General features: G+C 41.7%; 1 protein-coding gene across 5 annotated transcripts in view; it reads left to right on the forward strand.

Annotated features, from left to right (window-relative positions):
- LOC116401443 (latent-transforming growth factor beta-binding protein 1-like) overlaps positions 1-15,779 on the forward strand; it is a 31,311-nt gene extending 15,532 nt beyond the window's left edge. For 2 of the 5 annotated variants that reach the window (XM_031879835.1, XM_031879831.1), the window contains 6 exons: positions 641-814; positions 9,240-9,262; positions 9,732-9,834; positions 12,576-12,662; positions 13,375-13,500; positions 14,514-15,779. In XM_031879835.1, coding sequence (XP_031735695.1) covers positions 641-814; positions 9,240-9,262; positions 9,732-9,834; positions 12,576-12,662; positions 13,375-13,500; positions 14,514-14,770 — 770 coding nt within the window. In that variant the 3' untranslated portion in view covers positions 14,771-15,779. The remainder of the gene's footprint in view (positions 1-640; positions 815-9,239; positions 9,263-9,731; positions 9,835-12,575; positions 12,663-13,374; positions 13,501-14,513) is intronic. The other 3 variants (XM_031879832.1, XM_031879834.1, XM_031879833.1) reach the window with 3 other exon arrangements.
- Positions 15,780-18,654: the final 2,875 nt, after the last annotated feature.

Here is an 18,654-nt window from a genome sequence, read left to right on the forward strand (position 1 = left end):
TATATATATATATATCTATATATATCTATATCTATATATATCTATATATATATAGAATTGTGATTGTATCTATTTTTCTCCTTTTGTCGTTATCTCATCACATGGGAGAAGTGTTATTGGAAAAAACATCAGTTCTTTAATTAAGGCTAACAAATTAACTTTTGAATTACAGTGGTGTAACAGTAGAGAGGTAGAAATGATACAGCAGTGTTGTAATATCTGCTGCTTTGAACAAGTTGGGAGATCTATTTAAAATGTTGAGTGCACTCATGCAGACACTCTGTTTCTCAGGAATGTCATATTGCTATTGAGATGAGCTGCAAAACACAATCTGAACATTGTACATGTCATGTTTTCTGTATCTACCTTAAACCACATTCCAACATTCAAGAACATTTCTAGAAATTGTGCTAGACGTTTTATTCTAGTACCCAACTTTTATATTATATGATGATTACTAGTTAAAATCAGCATTGCCAGAATCCTTGCAAGGTGTAGCTGTGAATACTACAATCTCAGAGATCATAAAGTCATTAACATTAACATCAAGAATATTGCCGGTTTACTATTGAAAATAATTATTTTTTACACTTCTTGTTTTTACTTGTATGATAGGACTATTTTTATTTTTATTTTGTAGCTAAGTTCAAAGACATCTGTCCGGGTGGAATGGGCTACACTGTTCTACCAAATCCGCCTGTCAATAAGCCAGTCATCACTTACCAGGAGCCCAATGACCCACTACCCCCCCAACCCTTGCCAACACCAGAGAGACCAGTGGAGGCCTTTGGGAAACCAGAAGAGATTATACCAGGTGAGTTTCTACCATTTAATATTACCAGTGCATGTTCAGTTGATTTACTTTAAGTTGATATGTGTGGCACACATATCAAAACTAGATTAGCACAAGCCGCTTGTGTGTTTGTTGTTGTTGAATGTTTGTAATACAGATTAATGAAATCAAATGCCAAATAATAACTTTGGTGCAGCTTCAAAATTATAGCATCCAAGTGTTCTCCATTTCTGAGACACTTGTTCTATAGTCAGGGTTGCGATGGCAACAAAGTGAGACAAGCAGCCCAAACATCTTTTCACACAGCAACTTCTTCCAGCTTTTCCTGGGTAACCCCAATAATTTCCTGTCCAGCAGGGAAATGTAGTCCCTTCATTGTGGACCAAGATCACTCCATGACCAAAGCATTTATAAAGGAAGGTGCCCAGGATGCAGACCAGTTGACCGCAACACATCTAGCTATCCCTGGCAATGAAATGGATCTGTGGCTCAAAACCACCGCCATCCCCAAATATTAAACTCCTCCCTCATTATCACATTTGTCAACACGAGACATATTCTTTCTAATTATTTAAGGTAGGCCTTTATATTATTTGAAGGACCACAATGCAAAAGATGTGTCCTTTGGTCTTCAGTCTAGACTTTTTGGTAATATCATTAGAACCTTTTCGGTTTATCTATCTCACTGTGTTTGGAATGTTAAAACTTAAATATCTTTTGAGGCCAAATCATTATAAAGTTTCACCATCAATGCTGCAAGTTGTAAGATGCTAATTATGTAGAAAGACTGGGTATAATATTCTCTTTCCTGTTTTAATAAGCAACAGAGCAGCAGCATGTTATTCTAGCTGTAGATGAAATAAGGGTTTTGGTTTACTTTAAATTGCAATAATCTATATTTAAGGAAATTAGTGCAAAAACAATCCAGAGCTGCATCCATTAGCTTCTGCTCATCCGGGTCGTGGTCCAAACGGCCTTCTCCCCAGTAACTCCCCAGCAACCAGTTGGATTTGTCAGCAAAACCTCTGAAGGCAGACGTCCAGGGGGCATCCTGATCAGATGCCCGAACCACCTCAGCTGGCCCTTTTGACACGAAGGAGCAGCGGCTCTACTCCAAACTCCCTTTGTCTGAGCTCCTCACCTTATCTCTTAGGCTGAGTCCAGCCACCCTATGAAGGAAGCTCAGTTTGACCGCTTGTATCTGCGATCTCAGTCTTTTGGTCACTACCCAAAGGTCATGACCATAGGTGAGGGTCAGAACGTAGATGGATTGGTAAAACGAGAGCTTTGCTTTGCGGCTCAGCTGTCTCTTCACAACGCCGCACCGGATCGCCTGTCTATGTCACACTCCATTTTACCCTCACTCGTGAACAAGACCCCAAGATACGTAAACTCCCTTGCTTGGGGCAGTGTCTCACTCCCAACCCAAAGGGTGCAATCCACCGTTTTCCGGCAGATAACCATGGCCTCAGACTTGAAGGTACTGACTCTCATCCCAACCTCTTGACACTCTGCTGCAACCCGCTCCAGTGTGTGCTGAAGGTCACGTTCTGAAGGAGCCAATATAAACCACATCACCTGCAAAAAGCAGAGATTGAATTCTGAGGTCTCCAAACCGGACACTCTCCTCCCCAGGCTGCGCCTTGAAATCCTGTCCATGAAACAGGATTGGTGACAATGGACCCTAGTGGAGGCCAACACAAACTGGAAACGTGCTTGATTTTGTGCCGAGTAACCGTACATAGCTCTCACTTTGGTTATACAAGGATCGTATGGCTCGTAGCAACAACCCAGGTACCCCATATTCCTGCAGTACCTTCTACAGCAGTGTTTTTCAACCTTTTCTGAGCCGCGGCACATTTTTTACATTAAAAAGATCCCGCGGCACACCAACAACCAAAAACGTTACAAAATGACACTTTTTAGCATAATACAGCATATATGTCAGGGGTGTCAAACTCAATCACAGAGAGGGTGAAAATAAGAAATTGGGACTACGTTGAGGGCCAAATAGAGTCACCATTTAATAAACAGGATAGAAGGGGTATTGGACAAAGTGCAAAAATAATACATGTTTAGGTAGGCTACATTATTGTATGCATACCAGAGCTAGATGTTTGGCATATTTTCTTGGCTGCTAGTTCATTCATATCTGGGGTTAGGTTCTGTGGAAACCCTTACGATGGAGTGAAGGTGCATCAGTGAGACGACTCCTGTGTGGGTTTGTGTTCATCTTTATCACAGAGAAAAGCTGCTCACACAAGTATGTGCTTCCAAACATGCAGAGCATTTGAGCAGCATGTAGGCGGAGTTAAGGCATCGTTTCGGGGGTAAAGCTTGGAAACTGTGAAGCGCCCTCAGAGTCATACTTTGTCTTCAGTGTCATTACACTGGAGGTCTATCAGCTCCACAGGTGCTCTTTCCACGTCAACTACAAACGGATTGCTGAGCAGTTCAAATTTAAATTTCTGAGCTGCAAAGTCGGCAAAATCGCCGGGTGAACTCTGTGCCAAGTGCGCCCAGTTTATCAGCAGAATGCGCAGTCGGGTACACAGCAGTGGAGACTTTTACTGCATCACACATGTCTGTGATCACACATGTCTGTGATCACACGTCCCCGTCCCTGAAGCTGGAGGTTTAGCGCAGTGAGATGCTTCGTTATGTTGCACATAAAGCCAGCTATCATCACCACTTTTTGTCCCGGAGGTCTGTGGTGTGGCGGGCCAGTTATGATAAACATATGATATTTTCTGGCGGGCCGTCGTACCGAGGGCCGGATATATGCAGACAATTTAATGACAAGTCTCTAAATGTGTTGATCCTTACTAGGCTTTTCAGCTGGGTTATTTTGCCCAGTTCAGAGTCTGCATTTTTCCTTTTCAAATATTTCTCCATGGCTGCTCGTCTCGTCCCACTCGTCATTTCATTCTACTGTCCTAAATTAACACGTCATTACTGCGCTACCTACTGCCACCCACTGGCATGGAAGAACATGTATTACTTAGCCAGCCACTATATTGCAGCTCAGACGCTCAACAATGGCAAAGTATTTGCAACAACTAAATAATAATTTTTTGGACTCATTAAGTGAAATTGGACATTTTCCCACGGCACACCTGACGATGGCACAGCGGTTGAAAATCACTGTTCTACAGGACTCCCCAAGTGACTCGGTCATAGGCCTTCTCCAAGTCCAAAAAACACATTTAGACTGGATGGTAAAACTCCCATGAACCCTCCAACTGAGGTTAAATGGTAAATGGACTTGTACTGGTATGGCGTTTCGCTAGTTTTCCGACCACTCAATGCGCTCAAACACTTAATGTCATCATTCACCCATTCATACACTAATGGCTGGGGCTACCATGCAAGGTGCCACCTGCCAATCAGGACTTTCTAATCATTCATACCCATTCATACACCGCAGGAACAGCCTGAGGGAGCTGCTTGGTTAAGAGTCTTGCCCAAGGATACATCAACATAGACTAGCAGAGCCGGGGATCGAACCGTGTCGTGTCGTTAATTCTGAAATCAAACTGAACAAACATACAAAGGGATTCTAGTTGTGTTTCCTCGCCCCCACCCCACTGTTGTTTAGGAACAAGATGGTACTACTTAAAGGAATAGCTCAGTGTAGTGTTGGCGTAGCAAGTTTGTGGTTGAGCGAGAGTGACAGTGGATCAGAGCAGATAGCTTTGAAATGAGCAGTTTGACCATGAATAAACACTGCAGCTCCTCAAGACCCAAGTCAAGTTCTTGTGTCTCTTGCTTCTCATATTTATCCCCCTACTGTGTCTCACATATAGCCCCTACCAGCCTGCGTCTGGTTAAGAGTAGTGAGTGAGAAGTCAGCAGTCAGGCAGGCACACCTATGCACGCACTCATTCCCACACGACTGATATCGTTATCTCCTGGCGGATATAAAAAGTCTCCTCCAATCACAAGCATGCATTCACCCACTGAAAATTTGCATTAATGGAGCTGGTCAATCAGGACCTGCTTAACCGAGTACGTGTGGACCCCACTACACCAGTACTGATCGGTGTAGGACCGACAGGGCCCCTTGGTAGAGGGCACTACCTGTACTTATAGAACTATATTACTGCTATATTGTAACCTTTTTTCTAACCATTGACCACCCATAGGTTTCTGAAGGTTTCTCCAACTGTCACCATCTTGTTAGTGACGACAAAGTCTAATCCAAAAATGGGCACGGTGTAGCATGGCTGCAGCTGAGGCAGCCCGAGTGAAGGCTGGTTGCTTAAACATGCCCACCTAGCTGGAAGCTACCAAGCTAACTAAGTTTAACAAGCTAATAAGAACCGTGGCAATATATTACTCTTTATTGCTAGCCGCCTAACGTTAACCGTGTGGTCTTGTTGATCTCGGCTGCCATTGCAATTTATTTGTCACATAAAATGCATTTGCCCTCTGAGGCAAATTTTTGATTTGTGATTTTGGGCTATACAAAATACATTGAACATTAAGATATTTAATAATCAACATCAACAGCACATACACGAGGCGAGGTTCAGTTACTTGAATTATCTGAGGTAAATGGTAAATAGACTTGTACATAGCTTCTAGTCTTCTGACCACTCAGAGCATGATGACACTACATGTCATCATTCACCCGCATTCATATACTGATGGCAGAGGTTACCATGCTACCACCTGCCCATCAGGACTCTTAACTGACAGCCTGCAGGAGCAATTTGGGTTTAGTGTCTTGCCCAAGGACACATCAACAGCACGGGTAATAAATAATAATAATAATGCATTCTATTTGTAATGCACTTTTCATTTAAAAAATCTCAGAATTGCCACAGAGCCAGTACATAGTAAAAAACATAGTAAAAAACATAGTTAAAATAACTAGTAAGCATAAAAAAAAAAAGTCAATGAACAGAAACACAAAAGAAATAACTGACAGTGATTTAGGTCAGAAACGCCTTCCTGAATAAAAAGGTTTTTAGGCCAGTTTTAAAAGAGACCAGTGTCTGTGTTGCCCTTAGGTGGTCAGGGAGACTGTTCCATAGGCGTGGAGCTGCCGAGCCAAAGGCCCGGTCGCCCATGGTGCGGAGCTTGGTGTTGGGGACCCGGAGGAGCGAGTTGTTTGATGATCTGAGGGTGCAGGTGGAGATTTGGGGAGTGATGAGTTCTTGTAGGTAGGGAGGTGCGTGTCCATTTATGCATTTATGTGTGAGTAGTAGGACTTTTTAGTCAATCTGGAATGAGACAGGGAGCCAGTGTAGTGAGTGCAGAATGGGTGTTATGTGCTCATACTTCCGGACTCTCATCAGGATCCTGGCAGCGCTGTTTTGAATGTATTGCAGCTTCTGGATGTTCTTGGCAGTGATCCCAGTGAAGAGTGAGTTACAGTAGTCCAGTCTTGAGGAGATAAAGGCGTGGACGAGCTTCTCTGCATCTGACAGGGTTAAAGTGGGGCGGAGTTTGGAGATATTTTTGAGATGATAAAACGAGGTTTTGCACAGGTGTTTTATATGGTCATTAAAGGTCAGGTAAGGGTCAAACCTAACTCCCAGATTAGTGACTGGAGGAGAGGGGGATTACCTGACCGTCGAAGGTGAGATGAGTTATGGAGGATGAATGAACCTGGTGTGGAGTGCCAACAAGGAGGGCTTCGGTTTTGCTACTGTTTAACTGGAGAAAGTTGTTGCTCATCCACGCCTTTATCTCCCCAAGACAGGCGGTGAGACATGACATTGGTAACCACCAATCGAAGGTGGTGACACCCAGCTGACAGCTAGCGGCTGTGACAGCACCCACATGTCTGTCAGCTCGGCTTAATTGTGCATAACTTAATGTAATTTTACTGGATGAGTTGTTTTTTTTTTGTATTCACCCAACGTGCAGTTGAATAGCATGAATGATATATTAGCTATAGAAACCAAAACTATTTTTTGTACCGGGCATGTTTTGTTCTGCTATAAATTTGGGCATTTTAACATGGGGGTCTATAAGGGTTGGCTCGTTTTTGGTGCCAGCCTCAAGTGGCCATTTGATGAACTGCAGTGGCTCCGCGTTGGCTTCTTTTTTCAGCCCGGAGGTTGCGGCTTGGTTCTAACTCTCAGAGGCTCCGCCCTCTACTAGACTCTGTGGATACAGTGGGTGGAGCCCGATGAATGCAAGCCCTTTCTCACCATAACATCGAGCCAAACCACGGTGATTCTCACTGGCTAAAGGTTAGTTACAGCCCACCTAATTCTTTATAGCTAATGCGTTCAACATAACAGGCTTAAACGCTCAAACTTGGCAAAGCATCTTACTACCCTGAACTAAGACAGGATTTGGTCAGAGAGTAGCTTCATTGCTATTACCAAGAACCAGCAAGCAACTGGGGTGCACCGACACACACTCTCTCACCTTCAGAGAGGAGCACTCCAGAGGCTCAAAGGGATCCTTCACCAAGGCCTTGAGCACCAATGGCAGTTCCCACAGGCAAGCATCATTGGCGAGTGTGTCTTGTGACCTGCTGCAAGAACCGCCTCTTGAGAGGGTAATTCAAGACCGGTCTGTCATAAAAAACCTTTGTGGCTGGAAGAAATTACTCTATCCAACAACACGTTTGATGTTCAAGAGTTCCTCCCTGGTGAATGGGACCAGGGAAGGAGAGCAGAAAACTGAACAAATAAACAAAAACAGAGAAAGTGCTTATGTTCATCATGGGGAGAAACCGTCACCTTTCAGCTAGAAGTCAACTCGAGCCACAGTCTAATTCTGTCGATTACAGAATTTACCCTTCAACAGTTGGATACTGAGACATTAATATTGTTCAGCTGTCTTCCATCTGGCATGCTTTTAAGTGACTGAACATACTTTCAAAGAAATCAACACCAATGAGGGATTGCATTTTGGCAATCCGGTAAGAGGTAATTGAAATGCATTTTTGTGCTTTTCTGCAATGAATAAAAAGTAACAAAGTAAGTATTACCAATATACCCCACACCCCTCCCTCTGTTGTTTGAAGCGTGGTCTTAATTTATCAGCCTCACAATGCCAGTGTCCCACTGATAAATGAGGGATGAACAACAATCTCACTGTTGCAAATTTCAGCTCCAAAGTAACACTCGAAATCCTGACTTATGATCTCTCCTATATGTGATTAGGAACTCACTTCTTTTACATCCCTCATGTAACATTTGTTTGTAGGTGACAAGGATTAAAGGGCTTTTGCTCACTTCACATTTCCTTCAAACACAGGCCGGCTCACAGCCCTTCAGAAGAGTGGGAGATAAACAAGCTGAGAGATGAAGAAGAGGAGCCTCCCGTTAATATTCAGAGCATGAGGGAAAGCCACCATCTTAGCCAAAACCAGAGTCCAAATTGCTCCTAAGCCTCTCTTGAACGGAACACAGGAGGAATTTTCTCGCAACACCAGACATGCCTCTAAAAACTATCTGATAGAAATCCACCACCCAAAAACTGTACAGATTAGTTTTTGTATACCACCAGATAGGAATTTCGCTCCTGGCAGCCGCACATATTGGTATATTGGCACTGCAGAAACATGAGCTGGATGGAATAAATATAGGAGGATTTTTTTTCATATCCTTAGTGTTGTAATATTTTAGAACAAAGAAAGGGGTCTGCAACCTTTTTGACCTTATCAGAACATGGGAAATGATTATATGGCATTTAGTAAAGGGATTACTTTGGGTAAAGTCTGGTATTTTTGCAATGAAGGTGTTTCACATATCGGGCATTAATTGCTTTTTCTTGTGATCACATAATTATATTATAAACTATCGTCACATAATTATTTAATCAAACTCTGCAGACATAAGCTGTTCAGATTTGTGGGTATGGACATTGTTGGGAAATCTCCACACAACAACTTTGTGAGAATGTGAGAAAAACATGACATTCACTCAGTTGCCAGTTATTGGGTACACTTTGCTAAAATGAATACAGTCCATTCAACACTCGTGCAATAACTCCTCCCCATCATTGGTATAAATAGTGTGGACAAAATAATAGAAACAACTGTCGGTGACCTTGAAACCAACCTACCCAAGATAGTTAGATTATATTATGTTACAAACTAGAGGTGTACAGAGACGTTGTTATATGTATCTGTTCAATTAACTAAATTATCTGTCTCTGTGTTCACATAGAAGACCGGAAGTGGGCGTGGTTTGTTCAGGAAATTACGTTAAATGGAGCAACTGTTGTAAAGTAATATTCATTGGCAATACCATTTTTGAGCTTCAAATTCAATATTGGCATATAGATATCCTCATACTGTACTTTTCATATCTCTCTCTCACTCTCTTATTTTTGCTTTAAAAAACAAACTAGTTTTATGAACTGTCTGAAGCCCACCATCCCTTTTTAACTGGGGGACATTGAACAACCAGACACTGAATTTTCCGTGAAACTGAAACTTACATTTCAACATTTTTTTCTGTTTTTCTGTGGTCAGTAGCAGCAACTTCACCAGATCAGGTAGGTTGGGCGCTTTATAGAGCAGATATGTAGCAGCAGTTTGCATGCATACAGACACTCCTTAGCCGCTGAGGCATTGCAGAATCACCTTTGCATGTCAGTCAGCAATGTTGCTGCATGACTTTCAGCTGGTCAGCACAAAGCAATGTAAAAATCTTGTGTATATGTGAATGTAAGTACCAGAAATAGATATAAATCCCTGACACTAAAATATCCAGACAGAAGTCTATGCAGAAGTGGCAGGCATTGTTTGCTCTCTGGCTTGCTCGCTGAGCTGTTCGTTTTTGCCCTGTATTCAAACTGCAGTCAGTTGTCATGCAATCTGAACGCTAATCTGCTTCATAGCACAACGCTTGTATTGCATGATAGATGCAGTGTGCAGAGCCGAAATGATAGACTGAATGCAATGCTTACAGTACTCTGTTGACCGTGTCCATTTGGTACTATTGTCTGTGTCTTGTCATTGAAGGAGCTGGTAGTTCCTATGGTTAGTAATAGGCCAGTAGTTGAACCTATCCAGCCCCAGCTATCTCCAGGTGTATCCACTGTCAGGATCGAGGCAGCCTACCCAGGTGTCTGCTTCACTACCCTCTAAACTTTGTGGTTGGCAGTTTAGGACATCTCAGACACAGCTTGTCAAGCTCAGCTTTCCCCAAGTTCAACGATAGTTATTTCACTTCCAGTTCTGTATTGGAATGCTAACATTAGCACACGTATAATTTCTGCAAAGAACGGAGAAAAATGCATGCTACGGTGTGTTAAAGTACAGCTAAGAATGACAAATGCAGCTCAGAAAGTACAAGTGAGTCAACTGCTGACAAGTTTAGTCTGATGTCCTAAAAGGCCACCTGTACTGTGATCTTTTTTTACACTGGCATTAGAAGTTATTAATTCTTTCATTTATTATGCCATTTGTTTATCTTCTTGTAGTGTTTAATCATTTCAAGCTACAATCATGTTTTCAGAACAGTGGCGCTTCTTCACTGATGGAGCTGCCAATTTTCTGGAGGTTTTGTGATGAGTTTGTAAAGCTGCACATGTTCCTTTCTAGTCCCCATTATTAGATAAAGTCAAATTGATATTTATATAATGATAGATTTATATAACTTATGGGATTGCATGCGTGTCTGCCATCCATCGCTAAACTGGTCCGACTGCCCCAAGGGAGATACATTTGACAATGCATGCAGCGAAGAGCAGAAGATGTGAATGCAACTTCTTCACAGGCCAAAACTGTCACGTTCTCTCAGGTTCAGCTAAGACTCAATCGCAGAAACAGACACAGGAGACAAGGTGAAGTGGAAGACTAGGTATCTTTGCTGGGGTCCAAGCCATCAAACACAGTAACTGAAAACAACTCCAACAGGGAGTGGGCAAAAATCCAAACTGAAAAAAAGGCAAAGTCACAAACCATGGAACGTAGAGAGACAACACGAGGGATAAACACTGGAGACACGATGAGCACACAGGGAGGAGCAAGGCCGGAACATGAAGCACACAGGGGGAAGAACAAAGACAATCTGACAACCAGAATAGGGAAAGCAGGGGAGTATATGTGTGGGGTGATGAGTAGATTGCAGGCAGGGGAGTTGAATGAGTGCAGTGTGGGGTTGGCAGAGGAAAAAGCTAGGGGGAGGTGATTGAACACAGGTGAAGTGAATGAAAGCAACCAGGAGACAATCAGACACAGACACAGGAGGAAGCCGGGAGGAGACCAGGGGCGGAGCCACACAGGAACACGGGGCAAAGCCTAAACCGTGACGAAAACTTAGTCAGGGCACCTAGAATTACTGAAAAGCACAGTAACAAACCCACAACAATCAATGTGAATGGCTGATTTATTTTCTTATTAGTGTGTAGTTTTATAATGATGTACAGTGACTACTATTGATTGGACATCTTATTAGGTTTACCTGCCTGCTACCAAACACAATCCCTGTTGGTCTCCAGAACAACATTTAGTTTCTGTAATTTATCAACTGTATGTTCATAATACCATTTTTTGTTGAACTTCAACAAGTGCTTTGGTAGGAGATTAAGATGTGAGAACTGATAAAATAACTGGACTAAACGTTTGTAGAACCATGCTGAAGTTGTGACATGAAAGGTTACCCTTCTTGAAGTATGTTCCTGGTCAGCAACAGTGCTAAGGTTTGCTGTGGGATTCAAATAAAGATCAGCTGTTATTAAAGGTCTATTTTGTGCAATAAACCCATTCTGTTAGTCCAGCACCATGGGCCTGCCTCTTGAACACAAACCAAGTTGAAACCTTGCATTTGTTATTGTTTATGCCAAATTCTAACTCTCAATTTACCATGTCTGACCAGAACTTTTGCCAGACCAAGTGATGCCTTTTTACTCTTTCACTGTTTTGGTGATAATCTGCCCACTGTAGCCTCACATTGCTCCTGAAAGCGGCTCGTAGTGGTAACGAGGTCTTCTACTCAGAGGTTCAACAAGCGTTGCCCTTTTGCACAGCACTTTTGTACTGTTATACCTGTCGTCTCCCTGTGAAGGAATCGTCATTCTCAGTCATTCCTACAGATGCACAATATGGGCGACTGTGTCTCAGTGGTAGAGCAGGGTCGTCCTTCAATCAAAGAATCGGCAGTTCGATTCCCGGCTCCATGTTGATGTGTTCTTGGGCAAGACACTTAACCCCAAATTGCTCCCGTAGCTGTGCCTACGGTTGGCTACGGTTTGTGAATGTTGTATGAATGTTAAATAGTCCTGTTGGGCATGTGGTACCTTACATGGTAGCCCTTGCCATCAGTGTATGAATGGGTGAATAATGACATGTAGTGTTAAAGAGCTTTGAGTGGTGGGAAGACTAGAAAAGTGCTAAGTACAGTCCATTTGACCATTTATATAGTTTCAGCATTGACAATGAGATGTGCGCATGAGCAAAAGTCAAATTGTGGGACGTGCGATGTTTGCTAACGCTACGACTTTTTTGCTGCTTGATACAAAAGGAATATTATAACACAATATACTGTATATCAGTTTTTTTCAATATGGTGCAGCCCTACTTTGACCTATGCTGTAATCGGTGCATTTTCATTCACAAAACTGCTGCTGATTGAATGAATTGCATTTTCATGTGTGTGGAGAAAATAAGGTGTGCAAACATTATTGGGAATATTTGATGACTGTACAGAAGAAACTACATCCCTTTTGATGCAGATTATGCTTATAATTGTACAATATTATATTATTATTGAGACTGCACCTTGGTCCATGAATTAAAAAATATATAATATTAAAAAGCAAAACTTTAACATGCGTATTACTGTGTATTTTCTTCATTCATTAGAAGTTGTTGAGAGGAACTCTCCTCCTACACCAGTGGAGATCCTCCCATCTAATGCAGGCCAGGACATCGCTCCCACCCAGTCAGCAGGTAAGACATTCTTTTCTCTGTCCTTTGTTTCGCCTCATCTGTTCTGGTATATTGTTGTCTGCCTTAAAAGTTCTATTTTAAGTTGATGAACAGGTGAAGAACAGCTGATAAATACATGGACATCATAGCTAGTTGGCTTTCTAACTTGTTAATTAGCAAGCTAAGATGCTTGATTGCTAACTAAACAATAAGTTATTGAAGACCGTGAAGGGTAATTCTTTTGTAATTAATTGATTTCACTCCTCCCTTTTGTTGTTTTAATGTAGTGTGTGCATGCCTTTAGAGTCTTGCTAAGGCAGCACACAAGGATAGTTACACAGACTGCAAGGATCTACAGTGTTTTTTGATGCAGTATTTGGGCCAAAGTGCTTAACTCAAGAGGGAACATTACCAGTTGATCTTTAAGGAAGTCTTAATGAAAAGCTAGAACAATAAGGCATATACAGAAGCTTGCACGGTATCAGTTATTCATTTTGGGGATAGTCTTCATGTTTTGTTGTTGAGACATCAACTTAAATGAATGGAAACAAGGCAACTGGTTGGCTGTGTTAAAATGACAGTTAAAAAATAACAATACATGAAACTAAAGATTCTCATTCATTGAACTGAAGTTTGCTGATCTTCTTCATGGCTCTTTATAGTATTTTGTGGGACCCATTACTAGTTCTAAAACTGCTGTTGTATTAATACTCTCCTCTTTCTTCTGGCCCAGAGGTAAATGAGTGCCAGATCAACCCTTATATTTGTGGCATGGGGATTTGTTACAACACAGCTGAGGGTTACACCTGCCACTGTGATGAGGGATACCGCCTGGATGACGCCCAAACCACCTGTATAGGTGAGGAATCCAGTCCAGTGCTCAAAGCCAGTCATTTTCCTTTTCATGTACATTCATTTAGTCATACATCTAAGGATAAACCCATGGACTATTGGGTTTATTACATTGGATTGAATGAACACCCATTTATTCATTTACATTTATAGTTACTGTGAGGAACTTTTAACTGGTTATAAAACAGTCTCCAAATAATACGGATGCCGCTATAACACTTACAGAAGTAAACAAGACCGTCACTGAGAAGATTTCTATAAAGTTATTCTTAATGCTTGTCATCAGTGCCAGTGAATTCCATACGAAATCAGACAAAATCATGCAGGTTCACCAAGAAACCTGATTACAGTACTGATATACCCCCCCCCCCCACCATGTATGAATGGCCCAAAAATAGTATATACTTTGTAACTGTTCCATTTTGTTGGACCTAGTAGCTCACATTGTGGTAATTCAAAGAGTCATTTCTTAATGTGTGCAACACAAAGTAAATGTTCCTAATTTTCATGACCTGCAATTTTAACTATATCAAATTCGGCACACAGCCTGGCTCTATTTCTAGTGGCTTTAATGAGCTTTCTTTCTGTTAGATTATTATCAAACCCCAGGGACTGTGAACATGACTCTGAGGTGTGGGGACCACAGTTACTTAAAAGACATGTCAATTTGTTGATGTTTGCATATGGGTGAAGTGAATCGGGCAGAGAAGGACAGTAGTGTGCATACTCTACGGCCCAAAACATGCTGAAGGAGTCCCAACTTTTTTGTGTATGCTCTCAGTGAGCAACTTTCATTAGAATGGCAGTGTGCCATTGTGGAAGGCAGTAGCCAGTTCACTCAAATTTGTTCAAGATTGTTATATCATCTTCTGGTGGGGGAACAGAGCAGATCTTGCCATCAACAAAACACTACCCTGGTTTATCTCTGTATGAAAAATTCTGTAATTTTGACACTTTCTTTGAATGTACATTTTATACAACAAAGTGACACATGTTGTTTGCTCTGGTTTGTGTGTCCAGATGTAGATGAGTGTTTGGAAAGCACATCTTTGTGCTTTGGCGGTCGCTGCGAGAACACAGAGGGCAGTTTTCTGTGTGTGTGTTCGCAGGGATTCCTTGTCAATGAGGAGCGAAACAGTTGTTTTGGTACGTACCCTCAACTCATGCTGCCAGAGCTCGTATCTTTCTCACACACATTCCTATTCATGCACAAACATACCTCAACACACATGCTGTATGTAACACGCACCCAACATTTGCAACAGAAACTGATGTAATTAGAACTTGGTTAAGTGTGCCCATACATCTCGCCCATCTAACAATGTTTTTTATGAAAGTGAGATGCCTTTTGCTTTTTTCCACTTTGCCCATCACCTGGGAAATGAAAACACGTGTTAAATCATCCAGTGTAAGTGATATAACTGGCCTTCAATAGGTAATAATCGAGACAAAAGCCTATAGCCTTGCCAATAGTGTCCCTACTGCCTCCATGTTCATTACACTCTACCAGGAAAACCGAAGATGGAGATCAGCTTTATGATCATTTTGCTATAGTCTGCGCTATATTAACCATGGGATCCTTAATAATTTTAATGAAATTGACAGTGAAAAAATGTATACATGAAGAAATTAAATTACATTTAAGAATTGTCCGATTCTGGCCCATCTGTGCTGTCAACCCTGAAACATACCGTCATCGTGGATGAGTGCGAAGCAACAGGGATAGGACCCAAATGCAGAAGATGCAGACAGACTGGTACCATTCAATGATATCTACTACAGTGAAAGTATGTTTATTGGCAGGTGCAAGTAAGGAGGCAGTTACAGATAGAAGTAAAGGTAGGCAGACAGGCATGTTCAGGTATAGGTACGGGGTCAGAATCATGGCACGGTTCAGGTTCTGGTGACTTGAAAGCAAAGCTACAAAGCACATGGCAAGGGGAACCAAAGAGATGGGTGGCCTAGGGACTCGACAGCAAAGGAGCAGGAAACCTCAGACAGCCGGCCTGGAAACTGGACAGGGCGGAGCAGGAGACCTCAGGTGGCAAGCCCAGCAGAGCCATTGGGCTGGGCAGGTTGGTAGGACGACAAGAAAGTGGGGCGCAGGGCGTAACTGGTGGTCAGGAGGCTGGAGTTCAGGAAAGGTGTAGTTCCTAGCAGGGTGCTGGGCAGGAGGCTGGCAACAGGAATGCAGAGCATCTAGGACAGGTGTCGCCAATAGGCGGACCGCGGTCCGGATCCTGACTCAGACGCCGTTGTATCCGGACCCAGGACCTAAAACCGATAGATAATTGAGAATTATTCAATTTTGACGGAGCGCCTCTATTTTAACCGGCGCAGCTTTTTCAGCCTTTACGGTACTTGTTCAGCGGTGCAAATCACATCACGTGATGCAGTTCGGCCAATCAAATCTGGGTATTCTGACAAGTTTCCTGAATCGAGTGAGATACACACACGGGAGAGACAAGGAGAGAGGACGAAGAGTAGGAGAATAATTACGTGAGTCAGAGAAGTTATTTCACATGACGAGAGAAAAGTGGTCAGAGAGACCAGAGTCTTTAACCAAGAATGAACAGACTCTTTCAGGTTAATTCTTCCCACGGACAGTTTAAAACCAGTGTGTCTCAGATGTTCAGAGACCATGACGATTCTTAAAAGCGGTAATGTGAAGAATCACTACGAGACAAAGCACAACTCTTTTGAGCAACGTTCCCTCTCACATCTGAAATGAAGACAAAAAATAAACCTAAGAGCCCAATATGATCAGAATCCTAACGCATTCATTCACTGACCAACAGTGATGTGAACAGACAGAATATAACTGAAACAAGTGTTAATAACCACAGATAAAGATCATGCACACTAATTTCTCTTTTTAGAAGATGAGAAAAATATAATATCGTAGCTTTTTTAATTGACATCACTTCACACCTGAATGAAGTGAATTTTAAACTGCAGGGCAAATCGGTGAAATTCATTTTTTCTAAAATGAATTACTTTATTTTAAGATGCACATTCTTCAAAAGCTTTCTGTTATGTCAGTTATTCTTTAATCCAGCCCTTATTTTACTTGAAATGAGAAGAACATGTATTTATGTATTTCTATGTATTATTTATAATCCATCCAGTTAAATTTGAAAACTGAGAATAATTGTTAAAATATAATTGATGTGTACTTTCTTCATTTGATTTGACAGTTGTTGACTACACAGAGACGTTACTACTACTAGGCTATTTCAATATATACAGTATATATACATGCATATATACATATATATATATACACACAAACATATATATATGTGTGTGTGTGTGTGTGTGTGTGTGTGTGTGTGTGTACATGTGTGTGTATATATGTGTATATATACAGTTGTGTGAAAAAGTGTTTGCCCCCTTCCTGATTTCTTATTTTTTTGCATGTTTGTCACACTTAAATGTTTCAGATCATCAAACAAATTTAAATATTAGACAAAGATAACACAAGTAAACACAAAATGCAGTTTTTCAATGAAGGTTTTTATTATTAAGGGGGAAAAAAATCCAAACCTACATGGCCCTGTGTGAAAAAGTGATTGCCCCCCCCTGTTAAAACATAAATTAACTGTGGTTTATCACATCTTTGGAAAGCTGAGTTCAATTTCTTTAGCCACACCCAGGCCTGATTACTGCCACACCTGTTCTCAATCAAGAAATCACTTAAATAGGACCTGCCTGACAAAGTGAGGTAGACCAAAAGATCCTCAAAAGCTAGACATCATGCTGCGATCCAAAGAAATTCAGGAACAAATGAGAAACAAAGTAATTGAGATCTATCAGTCTGGAAAAGGTTACAAAGCCATTTCTAAAGCTTTGGGACTCCAGCAAACCACAGTGAGAGCCATTATCCACAAATGGCGAAAACATGGAACAGTGGTGAACCTTCCCAGGAGTGGCCGGCCGACCAAAATTACCCCAAGAGCGCAGCGACGACTCATCCAAGAGGTCACAAAAGACCCCAGAACAACATCCAAAGAACTGCAGGCCTCACTTGCCTCAATTAAGGTCAGTGTTCATGACTCCACCATAAGAGAGAGACTGGGCAAAAATGGCCTGCATGGCAGAGTTCCAAGACGAAAACCACTGCTGAGCAAAAAGAACATAAAGGCTCGTCTCAGTTTTGCCAGAAAACATCTTGATGATCCCCAAGACTTTTGGGAAAATACTCTGTGGACTAACGAGACAAAAGTTGGAACTTTTTGGAAGGTGTATGTCCCATTACATCTGGCGTAAAAGTAACACGGCATTTCAGAAAAGGAACATCATACCAACAGTAAAATATGGTGGTGGTAGTGTGATGGTCTGGGGCTGTTTTGCTGCTTCAGGACCTGGAAGACTTGCTGTGGTAAATGGAACCATGAATTCTGCTGTCTACCAACAAATCCTGAAGGAGAATGTCCGGCCATTTGTTCGTGACCTCAAGCTGAAGCGCACTTGGGTTCTGCAGCAGGACAATGATCCAAAACACACCAGCAAGTCCACCTCTGAATGGCTTAAGAAAAACAAAATGAAGACTTTGGAGTGGCCTAGTCAAAGTCCCGACCTGAATCCGATTGAGATGCTGTGGCATGACCTTAAAAAGGCGGTTCATGCTCGAAAACCCTCCAATGTGGCTGAATTACAACAATTCTGCAAAGATGAGTGGGCCAAAATTCCTCTGCAGCGCTGTAAAAGACTCATTGTCAGTTATCGCAAATGCTTGATTGCAGTTGTTGCTGCTAAGGGTGGCCCAACCAGTTATTAGGTTTAGGGGGAAATCTCTTTTTCACACAGGGCCATGTAGGTTTGGATTTTTTTTTTTCCCTTAATAATAAAAACCTTCATTTAAAAACTGCATTTTGTGTTTACTTGTGTTATCTTTGTCTAATATTTAAATTTGTTTGATGATCTGAAACATTTAAGTGTGACAAACATGCAAAAAAATAAGAAATCAGGAAGGGGGCAAACACTTTTTCACACAACTGTATATATATGTGTGTGTGTGTGTATATATATATGTGTGTGTGTGTGTGTGTATGTATATATGTGTGTGTATGTATATATGTGTGTGTATGTGTATATGTGTGTATATGTATATGTATGTGTATATGTATATGTATGTGTATATATGTGTATATGTATATGT

The sequence above is a fragment of the Anarrhichthys ocellatus genome, unplaced genomic scaffold (assembly GCF_004355925.1).
Source record: "Anarrhichthys ocellatus isolate YVR2014 unplaced genomic scaffold, GSC_Weel_1.0 scaffold451, whole genome shotgun sequence".
Taxonomy (NCBI): Eukaryota; Metazoa; Chordata; class Actinopteri; order Perciformes; family Anarhichadidae; genus Anarrhichthys; species Anarrhichthys ocellatus.